The 19,975-nt window shown below is 52.3% G+C and overlaps 1 protein-coding gene across 2 annotated transcripts in view; it reads right to left on the bottom strand.

Moving 5' to 3' along the window:
- Positions 1-19,975, bottom strand: part of MPPED1 (metallophosphoesterase domain containing 1) — a 94,387-nt gene that overhangs the window by 20,906 nt on the left and 53,506 nt on the right. For both annotated transcript variants that reach the window (XM_024239767.3, XM_054543757.2), the window contains exon 4: positions 11,043-11,268. In XM_024239767.3, coding sequence (XP_024095535.1) covers positions 11,043-11,268 — 226 coding nt within the window. The remainder of the gene's footprint in view (positions 1-11,042; positions 11,269-19,975) is intronic.

Below are 19,975 nucleotides of genomic sequence, written 5' to 3'. Positions count from 1 at the left end.
GATGGGGCAATTCCTGACTTGATCTGGGCTCAAGGCAGGGGATGAAAGGGAAATACCATGTAGGTCTCCACAATGCCCCAGCCACATGGCTCTGCGTGCCTCACCCTGTTTCACCATCCAGGGCCCTGTGAGGGGAGAGGGAGAGTCCTCTTTACAGATGCAGGACCCAGTGCTCAGGAGGAATCCGTCACAGAAGGGGACAGGGATCCAGGAGCCCAAAGCTCAGCAGGGACTGCCAGAGGCTGGGCCCAGGGGAAGCCAGGCAGCAGCTGCCAGAGCAAGCTGCCCACTGGACGGCCAAGGCCGGGAGCTGCCCAAGTCTACACACCTGAGCCAGACCCAGGGCTGCCTCTTCCTAGGGCTGAGATCTTGAGCCAGGTGCTAGACCTACTCAAGCCTTACCTGGCCCGTCTGTAAGACGGGAATGGAGATCATCCTGCCTTCCCTGTTGCTAGGCAGATTACATGGGACAATAGACGGGGCAGTCGGCCGAATGCGGGTCTCGGGTATGAAGCAGGGGCGAAAGTCTTTGCCTCACTTGCCCAAACAAACTGGGGAAGGCCAGCCTTGTGCTGGAACCACCCAGAAATACAAGGCAACATGCAAGCAGCGCTGCACCAGGTGCACGGGGACCGCTGGCCCCTGGAACCAGACGACATAGTCCTAATGGCCATGAGGTCACAAGAAGGGGAGGCCTCGGCCACTTAAGTGGGGAGTTGGACTCGCCCTCCATCCTTGGTACGCTAGGCCCCAGAGGGCTTCAGGAAAACGGCAGAACAGAAAAGGCCCCCACTGGCCACAGGAAGCAGGAGCTGGATCTCCAGGGCTGTCCTCAGGCCAGCGGACCTGTGTGGTCCAGGATGCCCCAAGCCAAGAAACTCACGTAAAGTGGCCCCTGCTGGGTGTGCCCACAGACTGAGGCAGACACAATCCCCCCCAGGGAGCACCCCCAAACTGGGCTACACCCCCTGAGCCAGCCACACCCCAAACCAGCCTGCCCAGGACTCCCCCAGATTGTACCTTGCTGGCCAAGAGCCTGCCATCTAAAATGACAACACCCCTAACACCTCAGAGGGAATTATTGGAGACTAAAACATAAATGTTTTATAAAAGATTTAAAAGGGTTCTTAAGAGAAACGACAAAGGATTCCAGGTCAGAAACTTGGCACTGAGTGCCAGGCCCGCCTGTGTCTCATGCAGACACAGGAGGAGGCACCGAGGGCGTGGCATGCTGCAGAGAAGCTGGCAGTCCAAACCGACCCCCGGGGGGCTTCCTGGGAAGGGTGGCATCACCGGCCACCTTGAATCCTGGGTGGAGCACGCCATGGGGCAGGGTGGAGACGAGAGAACCAGCCTCACCACTGTCACCCATCAGCAGCGACAGCTGGGGGAGTGGGGGCTGCCTCGGGGCCGGCCAGGCATCCCGCCATCCTGCCCTCCACTCCCAGGACTCGGCCCCGTTCTGGTGGGTGGCAAGGCGGAAGCTATGGTACCAGGAGATCATCCTGTCTCATTTTTTTTCTCTAAAATATACATTTATAAAGTTAGAAAGAAGCATTCTGGCAGCTCACTGTGCACACCAGGTGGGACCTCCATCCTCCCTGCCATGCAGACCCAGCTTGTTCAGTTCCCGCGGGACCTCACACAAGGCACTTCCCTGCTGGGGTCTCAGACCTCTCAGCCATAAGATGGGGACAAGAGTCTAGGCCTCCCTGACTGTTTCAGAAGACAGGGCCTCCGGGCCAGCAAAAGACAGGGACTGTCACTACAATCACATCAACCCCTGGCCCTGAGCTCTTTCAGGGTACAGATTTCAAGTTCCAGACTGCTCCGTTCTGGCCCCATCCAACCGGCAGGCCTGCTAAGTGCACAAAGGGAAGGGAAGGAACAGACGTCAAAGGCCAGTGCCACGACCCAGCCTCATCCCAGAGGCCACCTGGCTGCAGCTCTGTCCCATGGCTGTGGGCGGCAGAGAAACCACCCGTATCACCTCCATCCCCTAGCCTAGGGGGTCATAAACGTCGAACAGCAGATTTGTGAATGCCCACCATGTGCCAAGCAGTGCGCACACAGGACCTCCTTCAATCCCGAGGGCAGTTCTGCAAGGAGACTATCCCTCTTGGCATTTCACAGAAAGCCAAGATTCTGACCCAAGGTTAAACAGCTGGCAGCCACGTACCAGGATGTGTATTCCAGAATGGTCTGGAGCAGCCCTGGCTGTTTGAAGAGGGCTGACCCCCGAGGCCGCTGGCTCCCACAGAGAGGTGCAGGGCATCCTGGCACCCCTGCCTGGCCTTGAGGTCCAGCCTTGCCGGGAGACAGTGAAACCCCTGAGCCGAGAATCAGGATCCGAGCGCAGACGCCCAGCAACGGGCCCGGCAGCCACTTCTCAAAGTTTAATGTCTCAGCAGGTTTGGATCCCTTCTTTCAAAATACCAGAAGTAATTAGACCAGATGGACTCGCTGCGTGCCAATTTCACTCTCTCCCTCACTCTTTTTTTTTAAATCAAGGCCGTTTTCAGTTAAATGAGAACAAAAAATGCATCCAAAACCCATAAATGAATACGGTATGTATACGGGATTTTTTTTAACACTTAGGATTTTGTACCAGCTGAGTTCTTCCTCTTCTGCAGTTGGTTCCCGCCCCCTTCCGCTAAGCTGCTCTCAGCGAAGACCCCACGCCGGCTGCAACTGAGGGTCCACAAACAGCCTTCCTGAGCCCTGGAACGTCAAGGTGCCCTGGGAGGGGGCAGCACAAACATGCCACCCTAATGAGACTTTCGTCCCTTCTTGCCTGGACAGACTGAAAGGCTTGGCAAGTGCAGGGCGCAGCGGTGGTTATGGCCCTGCCCCCAGTAGTGATGATGCTGTGATGGAACCCCTGCTGGGGAGGGCAGGGCCCAAGATCCAGGGGACACAGGAGGGGGCATCTGGCCTTCAGCTTGAGGGTGAAGGGGATGGTATCAAGGGGGCGACATGGCAAGCCAGCAGGGGGCACAGTTAGGCTTTGCTTTAGAGAGAGCAGCAGAAGAGGAAGAAGGAACAAGAGGGGAGGGAGCTGGTGACAGGCCTGGGAGGAACCCCAGAAAGGTTCAATCGCAGGAGAATAAACCAGACCTGGATTTTAACTGAGTCCCCACAGCTTGACATCCATCCATCTGGTCACTCATCCACTCATTCATTCATCCAACAAATACTTATTATGAGGAGCCAGATTCTGTACTGGGCACTGGAGTTAGGTCTATGAGAAAGAGAGATCTGGGTCCCTGCCCCTATGAAGCCTCATATGCTCTAGTAGGATAAAGAGAAGATAAACCAACTGACAGAGTAATAAAGACAGGGTGGTCCTACACTGAATGGCCCAATGGAGCAGGAGAGAGAAGCCAGACACAGACCCCACATGTCAGATAAGGGTGGTAGGAGTAAAGAGGATAGGCTTTCTACACATGGTGCTAGGCCAGGAGGGTGTCCACGTGGAAAAACCCTGAACAGGATCCCTACCTCACACCATCAACACAATCATTTCCAGTGGATCCAACACCTGAACATAAGAGGCAAAACAACAAAAGTTCTGGAAGACGATATAGAAACAGGCCCAGGCAAGGTGGCTCATGCCTATAATCCCAGCACTCTGGGAGGCTGAGGCAGGTGGATCACTTGAGGTCAGGAGTTTAAGACCAGCCTGGCCAACATGGTGAAACCCTGTCTCTATAAAAATCCAAAAATTAGCTGGGCATGATGGCAGCTACCTGTAATCCCAGCTACTCAGGAGGCTGAGGCAGGAGAATCACTTGAACCCAGGAGGCAGAGGTTGCAGTGAGCCGAGATCATGCCATTGCACTCTAACCTAGGCGACAGAGTGAGACTCCATCTTAAAAAAAACAAAACAAAAAAAACAAGTCTTCATTATTTCAGAGAACAGAAGATCTCTGCAATAAGGTACCAAAAGCATTTATCACAAAGAAAAACACGAAGATATCTGACTACACCAAAATTTAAAACTTCCATTCACCCAAAGGCTCTGTTAAGACAGGGGAAAGACAGGTCACAGAGGGGGAAAAGCTATTAGTAACATCACAACTGGGAAAAGGCTCATACTCATAATCAGAATACATGAAGAATCTCCGTGAACCAGTAAGAAAAAGACAAACAAGCCAATTATTGTTTTTAATGGACAAAAGACTTGAGCACTTCCCAAAAGAGGAAATCTAAGTGGCCAATCAACATGGGAAAAGATTCTCGGCCTCACTGGTCATTAGGTAAATGCAAATGAAAACCACCCAGAGACACTGCACCAGCACACACCCATGAGAATCAACCCACTGCAAGGACTGAATGAGAACATGCAAGCAAGCACTGAGCAGGGGGTCTGGCTTGTGCAAAGGCTGGGTAAGAAGAGGATGCCAACAGTCACAGGCCCCTGCCCCCAATAGTTATAGGTCCTTGTCAAACCTGAGCTCCTGGGAGGCAGGCTTGATCCATTTCAGGGTCTCCCAAGCCCTGCACAGAGCCAGGCACATGATAAACCACAGCGGGCCTCAGAGTGTGCGGCTCAACAAACAAGGAAGTCAAAACCATTACGATCTAACCCACTGAGGACTGCTTGAGCCCAGGAGTTTGAAATCAGTCTGGGCAACATCATGAGACCCCATCTCTACAAATAATTTTAAAAATCAGCCGGGCGTGGTGGTACATACCTGTGGTCCCAGCTACTTGGGAGGCTGAGGTGGGGGGATCACTTGAGCCCAGGCAGTCGAGGCCGCAGTGAGCTGTGACTGTACCACTGTACTCCAGCTAGGGTGACAGAGCAAGACCCCATCTCCAGGGAAAAAGAAAATCTGACCTACCATTCTCCCAAGCAGAGTATCTCTTAGTGGTAACAGAAGAAAAGCCAGTTGCTATAACCATATGTTTGCTTTTTGCTTCCCCTTTCTAGCTTGCTATGTAAAGCCCTCAATATCAAGGCTAGCCTCCAAGTCTAGCAAAGAGAGGACCTCCTGGGAATGGGTCCATGCATCCCTCTGCTTAAGGGGGAATTGCCAGCCACAGGCAGAGGAACTGTGGCCCTGTAAAGGGGAAGGGGCTGGAAGGGCACTAGGCCCACCCACAGCAGACCCCCTGCTTGCACGCCCCTCATGATGGGCAGCTCACTACTTGGTAACGCCACATCACCTCTCCCCAGGGCACCTGCCTATGGGGGAGTCTTCTCGCACTGGCGAGACTGCCTCCTGTCACTTCCTTCTGTCCTCTGCTCTGCCGTCTACCTCCTAAGGCCACATGGTGAACACGTCTGCCCCTCAGCCTGGTCGGCCCTGCCCACATGTCCAGCTGCAAAAGCTATTAGGTCACTCATTGCTAGTGTTTATTCCATCCCTGCTCCCTGCCTGCTGGTCTAACTGTGCTTCTAAAGCTGGAGGGAATGCCTCCTGCAGTCCACGTGGTAGCCAATATGTTGAGGGCAGAGGGGAAGAAAAGGAAAATCTGGAACATCTGAACTTCACAATGATCACAAGCAGCTCCGTCACCTGCACCCCCCGAATGAGCTGCCATATGCACAGGCGGCCGGCGCCAGGGGAGTGGAGGGCCCCAGCTAGAACCTCGACAGACAGCTGGGGAGGGGGTGCACAACCCTCCCACACCCCACTCGACACCAGGCAGGATCGGCAGCCAGGCCGGCGGGTTCTTCAGCCGTGAATACAGCTTTAGGGGCTGGTTAATGCCACTTCCAATTGTGGAGCTTCTAGCATCACCTGGGGATACCGGCAGCTGAGGGTCCCTCTCCACCAAGAGACTCTCGTAGGGTAGTATCCCGGGCTCCCCAGATCACGTCATGTCACCTTCCTACTTACTGGGAAGCCCAGGGTTCAGAGAGCCTACCTGATACCCTCAAGGGAGAAGGCCGCCCCGCAGAGTCCTGGCTACCAGCAGCACAGTGGGTGGACGGGGGTATGGCCAGGGACCCAGGGACCTGGGTTCTGGTGGCACTAAACACGATCTGGCTGCCCAGCCTCTGCTCTCTTGCTGTCATCCACCCAGGCCCCCGGAGCCACACTCAGCTCTGCAGTCCCCAAAATGCCCCAGGCCCTCTCAAGTCTCCTGGCCTTTGCCAAGGCTGTTCCCTCTGCCTGCCTCCCTTTCACCTGCACTTAGCTGCCTGTATCTCTTCAGCCTCCGGCTTTCCCCATGGGAAGCCTCCCCTGACCCCAGCACCCAAGGCCTCTTCTTCATGGCTGTTACTGATGATGGAATTGGCTGTTGACAGTCTCCCACGAGAACGTAAACCCCATGAAGGCAGCAGCGGTGTCTGTCTGTCCACACCATGTCCCCAGGGTCTCCCCGGCACTCTGTACATCCTTGATGGATGAATTAACAAGTTTATTCCTGAGGGCATGAGGATGTCAGCTCAATCCTCAGGCCTCAATCTCCTCAGGGGGCCAAAAAAGGCCCGTGTGCACCCAAAGGCTGTTCTGAGGACGGAGGCCTGCCACACAGGAGGCGTTCAGAAAGGCCACTGAATGGCCTCCGCCCTGGAGCAGGAAGAGCTAGGACCGGGAGCCTGAAGGGCCACCCCGCGGGTGCCCTGGACAAGCCACATCCCTGCCTGGACCTCTACCTGCCCTTCTGTAAAATGGGGTAATTGCAGGCCTAGCCCTGCCTTGGGGTTTGTGGAATAAAACTAAATAGTTATCCTCTTCCTCGCTCCCCAAGGAGCACCCCAGTAATAATAAATGACCACAGCCACTCTCCAGGGCCTTCCTTTGAGCCAGGCCTTCACCTGGATGGGCCCATGCAGACCTCACAACCCCCGAACGAGGCAGGCGGTGTCATTTCCCCACTACACAGAAAGACCAGAGAGGCTGAGCCACCTGCCCAAAGTCACACAGCTGAAAAGTGGTGGTATCCCAATTTGAACAGCCTCCAGTACCCAAAGGCCCTTGTCTGGGACCTCACTGGCTGCAGGGAGGGTTCACCAAGACCCTGTACATCGTGAGGTCCAGGAAGATGACAGCAGGCACCTGCCAAAGCCAGGGAAAATGAGACAGCCCTGCACCTCCCCGCCTTCCCCTCTGCTCCATGAGGAGGCCGTGGCAAGATGAGACCAGGTCCTAAATCTGCCCACAGCCTCCAGCCACCAGGTGGTCACCATGTGGTACCAACCAAGGCAGCCCAGGGGTTTCCCAGACACTTTCTGCTGGGGCATGGTAGCAGGGATCCAGCCTCCCAGGGGAGGGTAGTGGCCAGAGTAGCTCGGCATGCATTCCATGACACCACAGCAGCAGATGCAGGCAATCTGCTCACCCCAGTTGGAAACTGAGTGAAACTTGCCCAGCAAATGAACCCAGGTCTCACCTCCACCACCTGCTCCCAGCCCCAGACAGGGCCTGAGAGGAACAGGAGGAGCAGCAGCTCACAGCCTCCCTTGTGGGATGGAGAGGAGGGGGCGTTCAGCCCTTGGTGTTAAGGGCTGTCAAGTGACAGACCCAAGAAGAGCCTGGCACAGGGCCTGGCACATAACAGAGGTTCAGACATGTGGTCTCCCCCTGCCTCCTCTGCCTGTGGAAATCTCATGCCTCTTTTGGCCGCAGTTCAAATGCCCCCTCCAACATGGAGCCCTCCTGGATCTCACCAAACCCTTTCTGGAGCAGGGTCGCACGGCCCCTGAACCCATCTCCTGGGCTCGAGTTCCCGTCTCTGTCTTTCGGCTTCTCCCACTCCCTGGCATGGCACAGGCTGTGTGTGTGCACCTGGCTGGTAGGGGGGTCAAGGGGAAAGCTCACATCCAGGCCACTGCTTGCTGGGTCCTCCTTCCAGACTGCCCTCCTGGTTTTCGGCCTATCAGACTTCCCCAGATCTGAGCTCTAGTGGCCGGTCAGGCAGACTCAGCCACCTCCCCTCCTCTCCTTGTCCTTGGTACTGACCTCATCACATCCTCAAGTGCCCAGAGGTCTTTGTCTGGGACCTCACTGGCTGCAGGGGGTGGTTCACCAAGACCCTGTACATCGTGAAGTCCAGGGAGATGACAGCAGGCACCTGCCGAGGCCAAGGAAGATGAGACAGTCCTGCACCTCCCCACCTTCCCCTCTGCTCCATGAGGAGGCTATGGCAAGATGAAACCAGGTCCTAAATCTGCCCGCAGCCTCCAGCCACTAGGTGGTCACCATGTGGCACCAACCAGGGCCACAGGGGTTTCCCAGATGCTCTGTGCTGGCAGTAGCTCTCTCTGAAGTCCCTCCACCCAGGCAAGCCCTTTGTGCCTCTAAAAGGCTCCTTAGCCTGGCTGACTGTGCTGCTTCCTGATAGTGCAGCCTCAGGCCACGTTACTCCTCCCTGCCTGTGAATACCCTTCTCTTCCCTCAAGGCTCAGGTTACTCCACCTCCTCCAGGGAGCCTTCCAGGATCAAGCCACACTTTTAAGCATATGTGATCTTGCCCTTCCATGTATGAAGCCCCCCTCACCCTGCCAGCACTGGGCACCCTGTGGCCGCTCATTCTGTCCACCTATAGAATAGGGATAATAAATCAGTCCTCACAGGGCTGAGTAAGGATTAGAGATAAGGTTTATGGACCTTTAGCCTAGGGCCTAGATTACTGTAATTGCTCAGAAATTATTTCCTGCCATCACCATCATCATCATCACCATTGCCTTCTTCATCATCATCACCATCATCATCACCACCACCCCCACCATCATCACCACCATCATTATCTCCATCACTACCCTCACCATTATGATCACACCACCACCACCATCATCATCATCACCATCATCATTCTCACTGCTATCATCATCATCACCATCACTACCACCACCAACACCATAATCATCCTCATTACCATCATCACATCATCACCATTCCACCATCACCACCATCATCACCATCACCATCATCACCATCAGCATAACCACCATCATCACCATCATCAGCAGCATCGCCATCATCATCACCATCATTATCACCATCGCTACCCTCAACATCATCATCACACCACCACCATCACCATACTATCATCACCCTCACCCTCACCCTCATCCTCATCATCGTCATCACCACCACCACCATCACCATACTATCATCACCCTCACCTTCACCCTCATCATCATCATCGTCATCACCACCACCACCATCACCACAACCATCATCATCATCATCATCACCATCATCAGCAGCATCGCCATCATCATCACCATCATTATCACCATCGCTACCTTCAACATCATCATCACACCACCACCATCACCATACTATCATCACCCTCACCCTCACCCTCATCATTATCATCGTCATCACCACCACCACCATCACCACCATCACCACAACCATCATCATCATCATCATCATCACCACCATCACCATCACCATCATCACCATCAGCATAACCACCATCATCACCATCATCAGCAGCATCGCCATCATCATCACCATCATTATCACCATCGCTACCCTCAACATCATCATCACACCACCACCATCACCATACTATCATCACCCTCACCCTCACCCTCATCATCATCATCGTCATCACCACCACCACCATCACCACCATCACCACAACCATCATCACCATCACCAACATCTTCACCATCACCATCATCACCATCAGCATCACCACCATCATCACCATCATTATCACTATCACCATTATCACCATCAGCATCACCACCATCAGCATCACCACCATCACCACCATCATCACCATCACCATCATCACCATCACCATCATTATCACTATCACTACCCTCACCATCATCATCACCATCACCATCATCACCATCAGCATCACCACCATCATCACCATCATTATCACTATCACCATTATCACCATCAGCATCACCACCATCAGCATCACCACCATCACCATCATCATCACCATCACCATCATCACCATCACCATCATTATCACTATCACTACCCTCACCATCATCATCACCATCACCATCATCACCATCAGCATCACCACCATCATCACCATCATTATCACTATCACCATTATCACCATCAGCATCACCACCATCACCACCATCATCACCATCACCATCATCACCATCACCATCATTATCACTATCACTACCCTCACCATCATCATCACCATCACCATCATCACCATCAGCATCACCACCATCATCACCACCACCATCACCACAACCATCATCATCACCACCATCACCACCACCATCATCACCATCACCATCACCACCCTCACTATTATGATCATACCACCACCACCATCACCCTCATCATTGTCATTACCTTACCATCATCATTCCCACCACCATTATCATTACCACCATCACCAACATCATCACCATCACCACCATTATCAACATCACCATCATCACCATCACATCACCACCATCATCACCATCATCATTACACCACCATTGTCATCACCATCACCATCATCCCCATCATCATTACACCACCATTATCATCACCATCACCATCATCCCCATTCTTATCACCATCATCATCACTATACCATCAGCATCACCATCATCACCATCACCACTATCATCATTATCACCATCATCACCAATATCATTATTATTATGATCATCATCTCCCCCAGCCCCTGACATATGCATCTTTTTTTGTATGGAGCAGGAAGACGGCATTAGAGAAAGATTCCTAGCATTATAGAATATTCATTAAAGGCAGGGGTTCTGGAACCAAATTGCTTGGGTTTAATCCCAGCTCTGCCCCTTCCTAGCTGTGTGACCTTTGGCAAGGTCCTCACCCACTCTGGGACTCAGTTTCCTCACCTGTAAAATGGAGATAATAGTACCTGCCTGTAAGTGAGCTAGTACTGCACAGCATAACACAGGTTACAGCTGATAATGCTATTTTCAGTGAGATATGGGAAAACAGGCCCAGAGAGTAGCAGTGACCTGCCTAGGTTCACACAGAGGGTGAGGGGTCAAGATTCAGTCCTGAGCCTCACATCTGGAGCTCCCTGCTGCTACTCCCATCCCCTACACTCCCTGAACTCAGCCTCAGCTCTGGTCTCGCCAGCAGGCAGGACCAGCACCCAGGCCCACTCACCATGGGGAGCCATAGATCCGGAAGCCCCGCACGGTGACCTCCGAGTCCTGAAGGTAGATGCAGTTGGTCAGCAGCGACTGCACATTCTCATAGTTCTCCGGCTTCAGCTTTGACACGGATGGGAAGTAGTAAAAGTCCTGCTTGATGAGGTCGGCCATGAACTCCTGGTCAAAGGTCAGCTCGTGGTTGCCTGCGATCACGATCTTGTACTCGTAGGGCAGGCTGCCTGCAGGGGTGGACACAGACAGACACACAGCACACAGCTGTCAGCTTTTCCAGAAGCCACAGCACGGCTGAGAGAGGGGCGGGCAGGAGGAAGCTGCTGGAATCACTGACAGGTGATTCCTGTCAGGTGCCGGGCCCCCAACAGGTGTCTTCATCAGATCAAAGGAGGCAGCAGCCTGATCACTGTCCCCACGGTCCTGCCTGCCCAGGCCTCCACCAGCCATCGGCCCCTGAGATCATCAGAAAGAGGCTGGACAGGTTCCTCCCAGGCTGCTGAGCTGCAGAGTGCCTGGCCTCATCCTGGGACTTCTCTGCCTCCATTTCTTCTGTCTGGACTAGTTTTCTACTGGAAGAAGACCCCAACACTGCATCCCCAGCCCTAGCTGTCACCGGCCTCATGGTCCCAGGCCCCCACCCCCTTGGTATCTTGGACTTTTTATCCTCCACTTTCCAAAAGGGATTGCAAGGTCTTTGCAGAGCCCAGTTCAAATGTTTGGAGATCCCACACTCAGGAAACATTATAGTACCCACCCCTACTGCCATGGAAACTCAAAGCCAAAACAAAATCTAGATGGAATCAAAACAAAAATGTCTATGTATATAGCCACCGAATTACAATAGTGTCATTCTAGCTTTGCTGTGTGCAAACTTTTGGGTAGTTCTTCCAAGGTACACATCTTTCTCTCTCTGGGGTCCGGTTTTCTGGATGCCCTAGGCAGGAGTGTGCACTGCCACCCAGGAGAGACTGGCTGGGGGCTGGTTTCTCGGCAGCTGCCCGGCAGGCCTCACCCACCAGGCTGGCTCTATGCAGGCGCAAGACCACCACAGCTCTTCGGTCTCAGTAAACGCCACTCGTCCCTGCCCCTACTCCATCTGAGAACCAGCCTGACCCCAGGCTTGGGCCCCTGACTCCCCACTCCCCACCAGCCTCAGCTGCTGGGCACTCATGGGCCTGGAGAGTCAAGATGGTACCTGTAAGCCCTGATTTGGACAAAAAATGGAATGTTGAAAGTGCACTTGGAGACCCAAGCCTTTCTCCTGGCCCCTCCTGGGAGGAGAGTGCCCTGGAGGGTCAGGCAAGTAGCAAAGGCGCCAGCACAGCACAGGTGCCTCGGGGGGATGGGGGCCCAGACAGGAAAATGGTGACATTCCATAACCAGTTCACAAAGCAGTAACTGTGGCTAACAAAGACCGACACCTCGTGAGGCATCCCCTCTATCCCTGGGAGACCATGACCTTCATCTGCTAAAGCACACACAAGGCAAGGTGCCCGAACACTTGTCTGGCCATCAGGCTCCACTGAGCCCCTTCCCTGACACCCCCTTCACTCCTCACCCTCCTGGGGCAATGCCCAGCAGCACGGGCACCGTGGTCTGTCCCCTAGGACAACACAGCAGCCCAGGAACAGCAGAGCCTTTTCCACCATGACCAAAAACTCTACCTCTCCCACTGTGTGAGCATTCCGTGGGGAACCGAATTCCAGAAATGCCTCTGCTCCAAATACTAAGGATTGTTTTTCTTATTGGAAACGGATGCTTGCAATATGGGCTGAGACTCAGAAGATGTGCCATCACACTCAGCTCTCAGGAAGCACTCTAGGAAGAGCTCGCCTCCCCAGCCCCTATGTGAGCTCCAGGGAAGGGCAGAGTGAGGTTTACAGCAGTACATGTCCTATAACTACGGCCATTATTATATCCTAATAGCAATGAAATAGAAGGGTCCAGGCCCTGTTATAAGTTTCTTCTCTACCCCCAGCTAGATGAGACCTGTGCCGTCTGTCTAACCACGTGCCCTATGGCCACGGCAAATGGCCAGGTCCCAGCCTGGCCAGGGAGGGTGGGCCAGGGCGGTAAGAAAGGGAACCCTGAGGCGAGACAGAAGTTTTCTGCAAAACAGGCAGAAAATCCCAATATACTCATATCTGACTCACCAACCACCCCAGACTGCTTTACAGGTTTGAGAAAGAAAGCACTGCTCTTTCTTCTTCAGGATTTATCAACTCTGGGGCGGGGGGACCATTGGTACATGGGGGGCTACTGGTACTTAGCAGGCCACAGAATCTCAGCTCCAGCAGCCTGGATCCCAGACCCACTCTACCACCAACCAGCTGTACGACTTAGCTTCCCTGTGCCTCAGTTTCCTCACCTGTAAAATGAGAAAAGTAACAGCGACCTTGCAGAACTGTTCTGATATTATAGAAGATAATCAATGGAAATGTACAAAATTTTGATGTTCAAAAAAAGCAAGGAGCTTCCCTGGGCCAGAGTTTGCAAACTAGAAGCAGGCAGGCCAGACCCATCCACAGACATATTTTGTTTGGCACAACTTTTTTTTTAAACTTGAATTTGTTGCCAACATCAAAAATTTGAGAGATTCCTAATAACATTTCATTACTTCTGTTTTCTAAAAATAAAGAAATAAATACAATTTAACCTCTGGCCATCCCGGTCCAGTCAGGAAGTGCTGAGTGTCTGTGTTCCCTTGGACAGGATGAATGCGTCCAGCTGGCCCCAGTCCCCACCTGTCCCTACCGTCTCACACCTAGTCCGATTCATTCATTTGAAGGTGCTGCCCACTCCTAACAGGCATTTGAGTTTCTGTCCCTGGGGACATGAAGGGAATGGCCTGGCCCTGGCCCGAGGTTCTTCAATCAGGCTGCAGGGATGAGATTCTCCAAGCCCCTTCCACCTCACCGACCCTCCTCTTGCTCATCAGAGCCCACCCTGATGGACGCTGGGAACTCTGCTTGCTGTGCTCATAGGAGAGCTCCAAGAACATGGAGGTTCTTGTGTTTGCTTCCCCCAGCTCTGTCCCTAGCAGGCCCCAGCAGGAGTCTGGCGAATGAAGCCGCCCACAGCCCCACAGTGCGACCAGGCATGGCGCAGAAAAGCCCTCTCCAGTGAGGCTCAGGCTGCGGAGAGGAGGGAAGAGGGCTGCGTGGGCCTGAGCAGCTGGCAGTGAGTCCGGGAGGACACAGCAGGAAAGATGGCCACTTCCGGACCCCTGGTGGAACGTTGAGATCTCATTTCCCTAGAGCACCCCCAAGGTACTTGGTTCTATTATCTCCTCTTTGCAGCTGAGCAGAATGAGGCTCAAATGCCAGGAAACCCGCCCAGGCGCCATGGCTGCGGAGGGGGGTGCTGGTCCAGCTGACTCCATACCTCTGGACGGGCGCCTCAGACTCCTCCAAGGCCAGCAGACCCCTCATCGAGCCCCTCCCCAAACACACTGCAGCAGGGAGGCAGCCAGAGCCCCCAGCTCGTGTTGGGGGTGGCCACCATCACTGCCTTCAGGCTCTGATTCACCACGTTTCCACTTCACATCACCCATCCATCCTGCAGCCCAAGCTGGGAGTGCAGAGCCAGTGCTCATGTATTTATGTCATGTCTTTGACTGGGGGTGTTACTTAAGCAAATTAGCAAATTACTCCAACTGTACAGTTTCATTTATTTCTGCAGCTCCCGACTACTGGGGATTGGGCGTGGCACAGAAGCTGTCAGCTCTCCCCTCTTCTTCTCACCTCAGCAGTGGATGACTGAGGCTTTTTCCCTCCCAGAAAAGGGTGGGTGGGGCACAAGGCCCAGCTCCCATACATAAAGCAAGGCAGCAGGGCAGGAGCCACCACTTGCTGGGGTGACACCCTCAAACACTATCTGCTCCATGGCTTGGAGGCAAAGGGACATCCACTTATGAACACAGAAACTGTCCAGCACCACATCCCTCTGAGTCCAAAGTCACAAGAATGCCTGTGGGTGTCCACCTGGACTTGGCAATTCACCAGCTGTGCATAACCTTCACAGACACTTAAGTGTTACTATCCCCAGGTAAATCTGGGGAAACTGAGGCCCAGAGAGAGGTTGCCTAAGATGACACAAATCAATAGCAAAATGACTGACAATTACAGAGGACAATGGACATTTGGTAGACCCTATGGCAGTATCCTGAAGTGTACTCTGCACCATCATGCTACCCCACCTCTCAGTGGATGGATGGATGCATGGATGGAAAAATGGTTTATAGATGGATGGATATACAGATGCACACATGGATAGATGGATGCATGCATGGATGAATGAATGGATGGTTTATAGATGGATGGATATATAGATGCACACATGGATGGATGGATACATGCATGGATGGTTTATAGATGGATGGATGGATGGATGAATGAATGGATGGTTTACAGATAGATGGATGGATGAGTGGATGAATGGGTGCTTTGTAGATGGATAGATATATAGATGCATATATGGATGGATGAATGGATAGATGGCTGGTTTATGGATGAATGAATGGATGGATGAATGGATGGTTTATAGATAGATGAGTGGATGAGTGGATACTTTGTAGATGGATGGATATATAGATGCATACATGGATGAATGAATGGATAGATGAATGGTTTATGGATGGATGGATGGATGCTTTATATATGTATGGATATATAGATGTATATATAGATGGATGAATGAATGGATGGATGGATGGATGAATGGATGGATGATTTATGGATGGATGGATGGATGGATGGGTGAGTGGATGGATGCTTTATATATGTATGTATATATAGATGCATATATAGATGGATGAATGGATGGACGGATGACTTATAAATGGGTTGGTGGGTGGGTAGATGGATGGATGGTTTAATGGATGGATGGGTGGGTGAATGGATGGATGTTTTATATATGTATGAATATATAGATGCATATATAGATGGATGGATGGATAGATGGTTTATAGACAGACGGATACATAGATGCATATATGGATGGGTGGACAGATGAACTGACAGATGGGTGGATGGATGCATTTATCAATCAATCCATCCTTAGCTAGGTCTGACTGTCTCCTTTACACCAACTGACCTCTGTGTTGCCCCTTTTCCTCAAGCGTTTCTTCCAACTGTCCCTGGCAGGGCATTTTTTTGACTCACCCTCCTTACCCACAATCTTGATTGTCTATCTCTGAATCTCCTCCAATTAAACCTGCTCTCTTGCAGCTGGGTATGGGGGACGCAGAACGGAAGTTCCAGCATGGCCCGACCATCATGGAGTGGGGAGGAGGAGTCTCCTCCTCTGTTCTAGGGCTGCTAACTCTGTTGTTAGAGCCTAAGTCTGCATTCGTTTTCCAGTGTTCACATCACCCTGCAGTTCTTACCAACCCGAACATAGATACAATTCCCAGTGACCAATCATTAGAGGCTCTCTTGCTTAATTTCATCACAACCCTCCATCTAAACAGTGAATGAGGGGAGTGTTTTGGGGACCTCAACCAACTAATTGATTTGCAGGGGCTTTATGGGTGAAAAATTAGATGAATACAAACTCTTCTGCCTAATGCCTGCACTGAACACAGAGGAAATGGATGTTGTTCTCTTTGCCCTTTTCTGCTGCTGTTCCTCCCTGCAGCAGGTAAGACGGCTGACCCACAGGGAAGCTTCCCCATTGCCCTGATGGGAGCTGCCTGAGAAGCCACCGGACGCACCTGAACCCCGGGAAAGCAGCTGTTCTCCAAGCAAGTGTGAAAAGAGATTAGGCAGCACCAACCTTGGAGACCAGAACATAACATGACCCCCTGGACCAAAGATGGGCACAACATGGGGAAGCTAAAGAAAAAGCCTCTCTGCAGAGCACCCCCAGGCTGGGCACGGTGGACAGCAGTGCAGGTGCTGGGGGCTGTGCTTGCCCTGGTAAGGCTCAGCAAGGGCACAGATGGGTCCAAATGCCTTTTCTCCTCCACCTCCCCTCATCAACCCAACAGAAGCTAAGAATCCACTGAGCCTATCCTGAATGCCCCCTAGGCTGAATGCCCACCTTCTTCCCTGAAGCAGGACCCACTGCAAAGCCCCCTGCCCTGGTCAGCTCTCCATGAGCCCTGATTAAACATGAGCCCAGTGTTCCCATGTTCCAGACCCCGGCGAGGCTCCGCTGGGGACACAGTCATGAACCAGACACCACCAAGAGGCCTGTAGCTCTCCTAATCCATGCCGCTGGTTGGACAGGAGGAAACTGGAGCTCAGAAAGGGGAAGAGACTTGTCCAAGGTCACATAGCGAGACAGTGGAGAGAGCTAGGACTTGAACCCTGGCCTCCTGCCTCAGAGATGTCTGAACAATGACCAGCCTCTGGTAGGACATGCCTGATGAGTAGACAGTTTAGGGGACTGGAAGGATATGAGGACATCTGGGAAGAGTGGAGCAGGGACTTGCGACACCGGTCAAACCCTGAAACTGGAGACAGGCCAGGCGGACTCTGCTAGGTGGGCAAGGATGCTGATCTCCCAGCCTCTGCCACAAGCCCCAGGTCCTTGATGCCAAAACTAGTGCTTTTTAGAGCTGGGGAGCAATGCTACACATTTGTATTCTCCATGAAAACATTCAGACCATCTTCCCCAAATGCCTCCTTTTTTCCCAGCCAGATCATTCAACATCCTGGCATTTGCTAGCCATGGATTTCTTGTTGAAAAGACATTTAAGTATTAACCAGAAGAGCAGTAGAGGATGGCCCTGTTGTCTTAACTTTTCATTTGCTACATACGTGTATTCAAATAGCTGTGCATCCACACACAGATTCCACATCGCAGCAAGCACAGCTGCCGCACAGGGCAGAGGGGGACGCGCATGGAAATCTCTGCTTTTTGTGCTTCTGAGATTAATCTCCCTCCAAAAGGTTACAATTCTTTATCGCTAACACTTACCCATCCCATTTAACAGAAAGTGCTGCCTGAAAACTGCATAATCTGTTAAATTCAACAAGATATGTGCAAGCTTCTCCACCATCGATGCCATTCCCGGAGCGAAGTATTGAGCCCGGCGGAGTTTTAGTGTTCTCTAAATGCAGTGACAATCAGGAAAATGCCCACTTATGGCTTCTTCCGCCCATTCCCATCTCGCAGAACACAGCAGAGGGGGATGGAATAAAGAGATGGCATAACGATCTCTGATTGCATTTTTAGTACGTCTTTGACAGTTCTGTGTTTAAACACTTGCCGATGTCTAGGAGATTCACATTAGCAGACTTCTTGGTATGGCGCATGGTCTAGAAACACACCAGGATGGAGCAAGCTGCGAGAGTCAGTTGTGAGCCACCGTGGGGTCTTGGTGCAGCTCGGTGCATGAACGCCAGGAATGGCATCACAAGGCCAAGCACACAGAGGACTGTGGCTGACCGTGCAGAGAAAGAGAATTCTGTGTGTAACCTGAACAGGCGGGAGAGTTCTGGAGTCAGATGTCTGGGCCAACAGCCAAGGCTGAGTTCAGGGGAACACAGTGCAGGGCTGCGCCTGCAGAAGCGGAATTCTGCTACCCTGTACTGAGCGCCCTGTCCAGGCACTGCAACCAGCAACATGCATTCAATGCTTCCAGACACCCCTAGCAGGCATGGGCCATTCTCCCCGTGACAGAGATGAGAGGCAGGGCAGCAGAGTGGGTAGGGGTGCAGGCTGGGTAGCCTGACTTCCATCTTTACCTCCCACTGGCTCTCTGGCCAGAATAAGAACCCTCACTTCCCTGAGCTTTAGTGTCCCCATTTGTAAAACACACGTTTATGCTTCCCCACAGAGTTCTTGCAATGATCAAGCTTGCAATGATAGGTACACGTGAGCCCCACGCTGTACCTATACTTCTGCACGGATGTGTTTTTAAGCAAGTTTGATAAGACACATGGACACAGAAATGACTGTCACAAAGGAGGCTTACACTCACAGTTCTCTAAAAACGCAAGCCACGCTCCACCATGCCTGGCCAGACAGGGAAGCACTGGGGACAATCAGGAGGTGGAGGGTGAGGGGGAAACATGGGCAGAAGCCTGTCTCACGGTTTCCAAAGGAAGGGTTGGGCAAGGCAAGGGAAAGAGACTTAGGACTGTCTAGTTCGAATAATTCTGGCAGGCTCTGGGACATGGGGGTTGTCCCTAACTGTCTGGCACTGCCCCTGGGGTGATCAGGGCAGGTGGATAGTGGCCCTATCCACTCCACTGGGGGCTGTGGAGTGGTTGGCTTGTGTAGTTATTTGCTGTATCTAGGAACTGGTTAACCCAAAGAGGGACAATCCCCCTGACTCAGCAAGGCCCTCAGATGTCAAAGCATCAGAATACAGAAAATAAAAGGCAAGGTTAATACAACCTGGATGTTAGCCATTTTCATTGCATTTCGGGGCTATTCAGGAAGATTAACGCTGCAATGTATGGCACAGCCCAGAAATGTGAGCTGCGAGGCTGGAGATGAGAACAGAGACTCTACAAGGTCAGGTCACTTGCCTGGGGCCACACAGCAGCTCACTGGGACCCAAGTCTGCCTTCCCAGAGCTCGGTGCCACAACACCCCAGATAGAACAGACATCCTAGGATGGCAGACCCCCCCACTGAGCTGCAGACCCCCTGGCCTCATCCAGCCTCCACAGGTCCTGCATGGGAGGCTACTGGACCCAAAACTCAGCTCTGGTGCCTGGATTTAAAAGGCAAATGTGATTTTTCTTCTGTTGCATCCTAATAGCCAAAATGTTTAACTTTCAAACATTCGTTTTTCCTGGGAAATGTTTTAAAAACAGGAACATTCAGTCCTAATCATCTTCAACTGCTTGTTTCCACTGCTACTGCAGAGCACATATGACTTCAGGCCGAAAGTTTTCTGTGTTTTCCCCCAAAAATCAAGGCTGCCTGTAGCTAGCAGGACTTTGTGGGAACGTCCTCAAAAGTCACAGTCCAG

The sequence above is a fragment of the Pongo abelii genome, chromosome 23, assembly GCF_028885655.2.
Source record: "Pongo abelii isolate AG06213 chromosome 23, NHGRI_mPonAbe1-v2.0_pri, whole genome shotgun sequence".
Taxonomy (NCBI): domain Eukaryota; kingdom Metazoa; phylum Chordata; class Mammalia; order Primates; family Hominidae; genus Pongo; species Pongo abelii.
The sequence above is the reverse complement of the archived record's forward strand: the minus strand, read 5'-3'. Positions and strand labels throughout refer to the sequence as shown.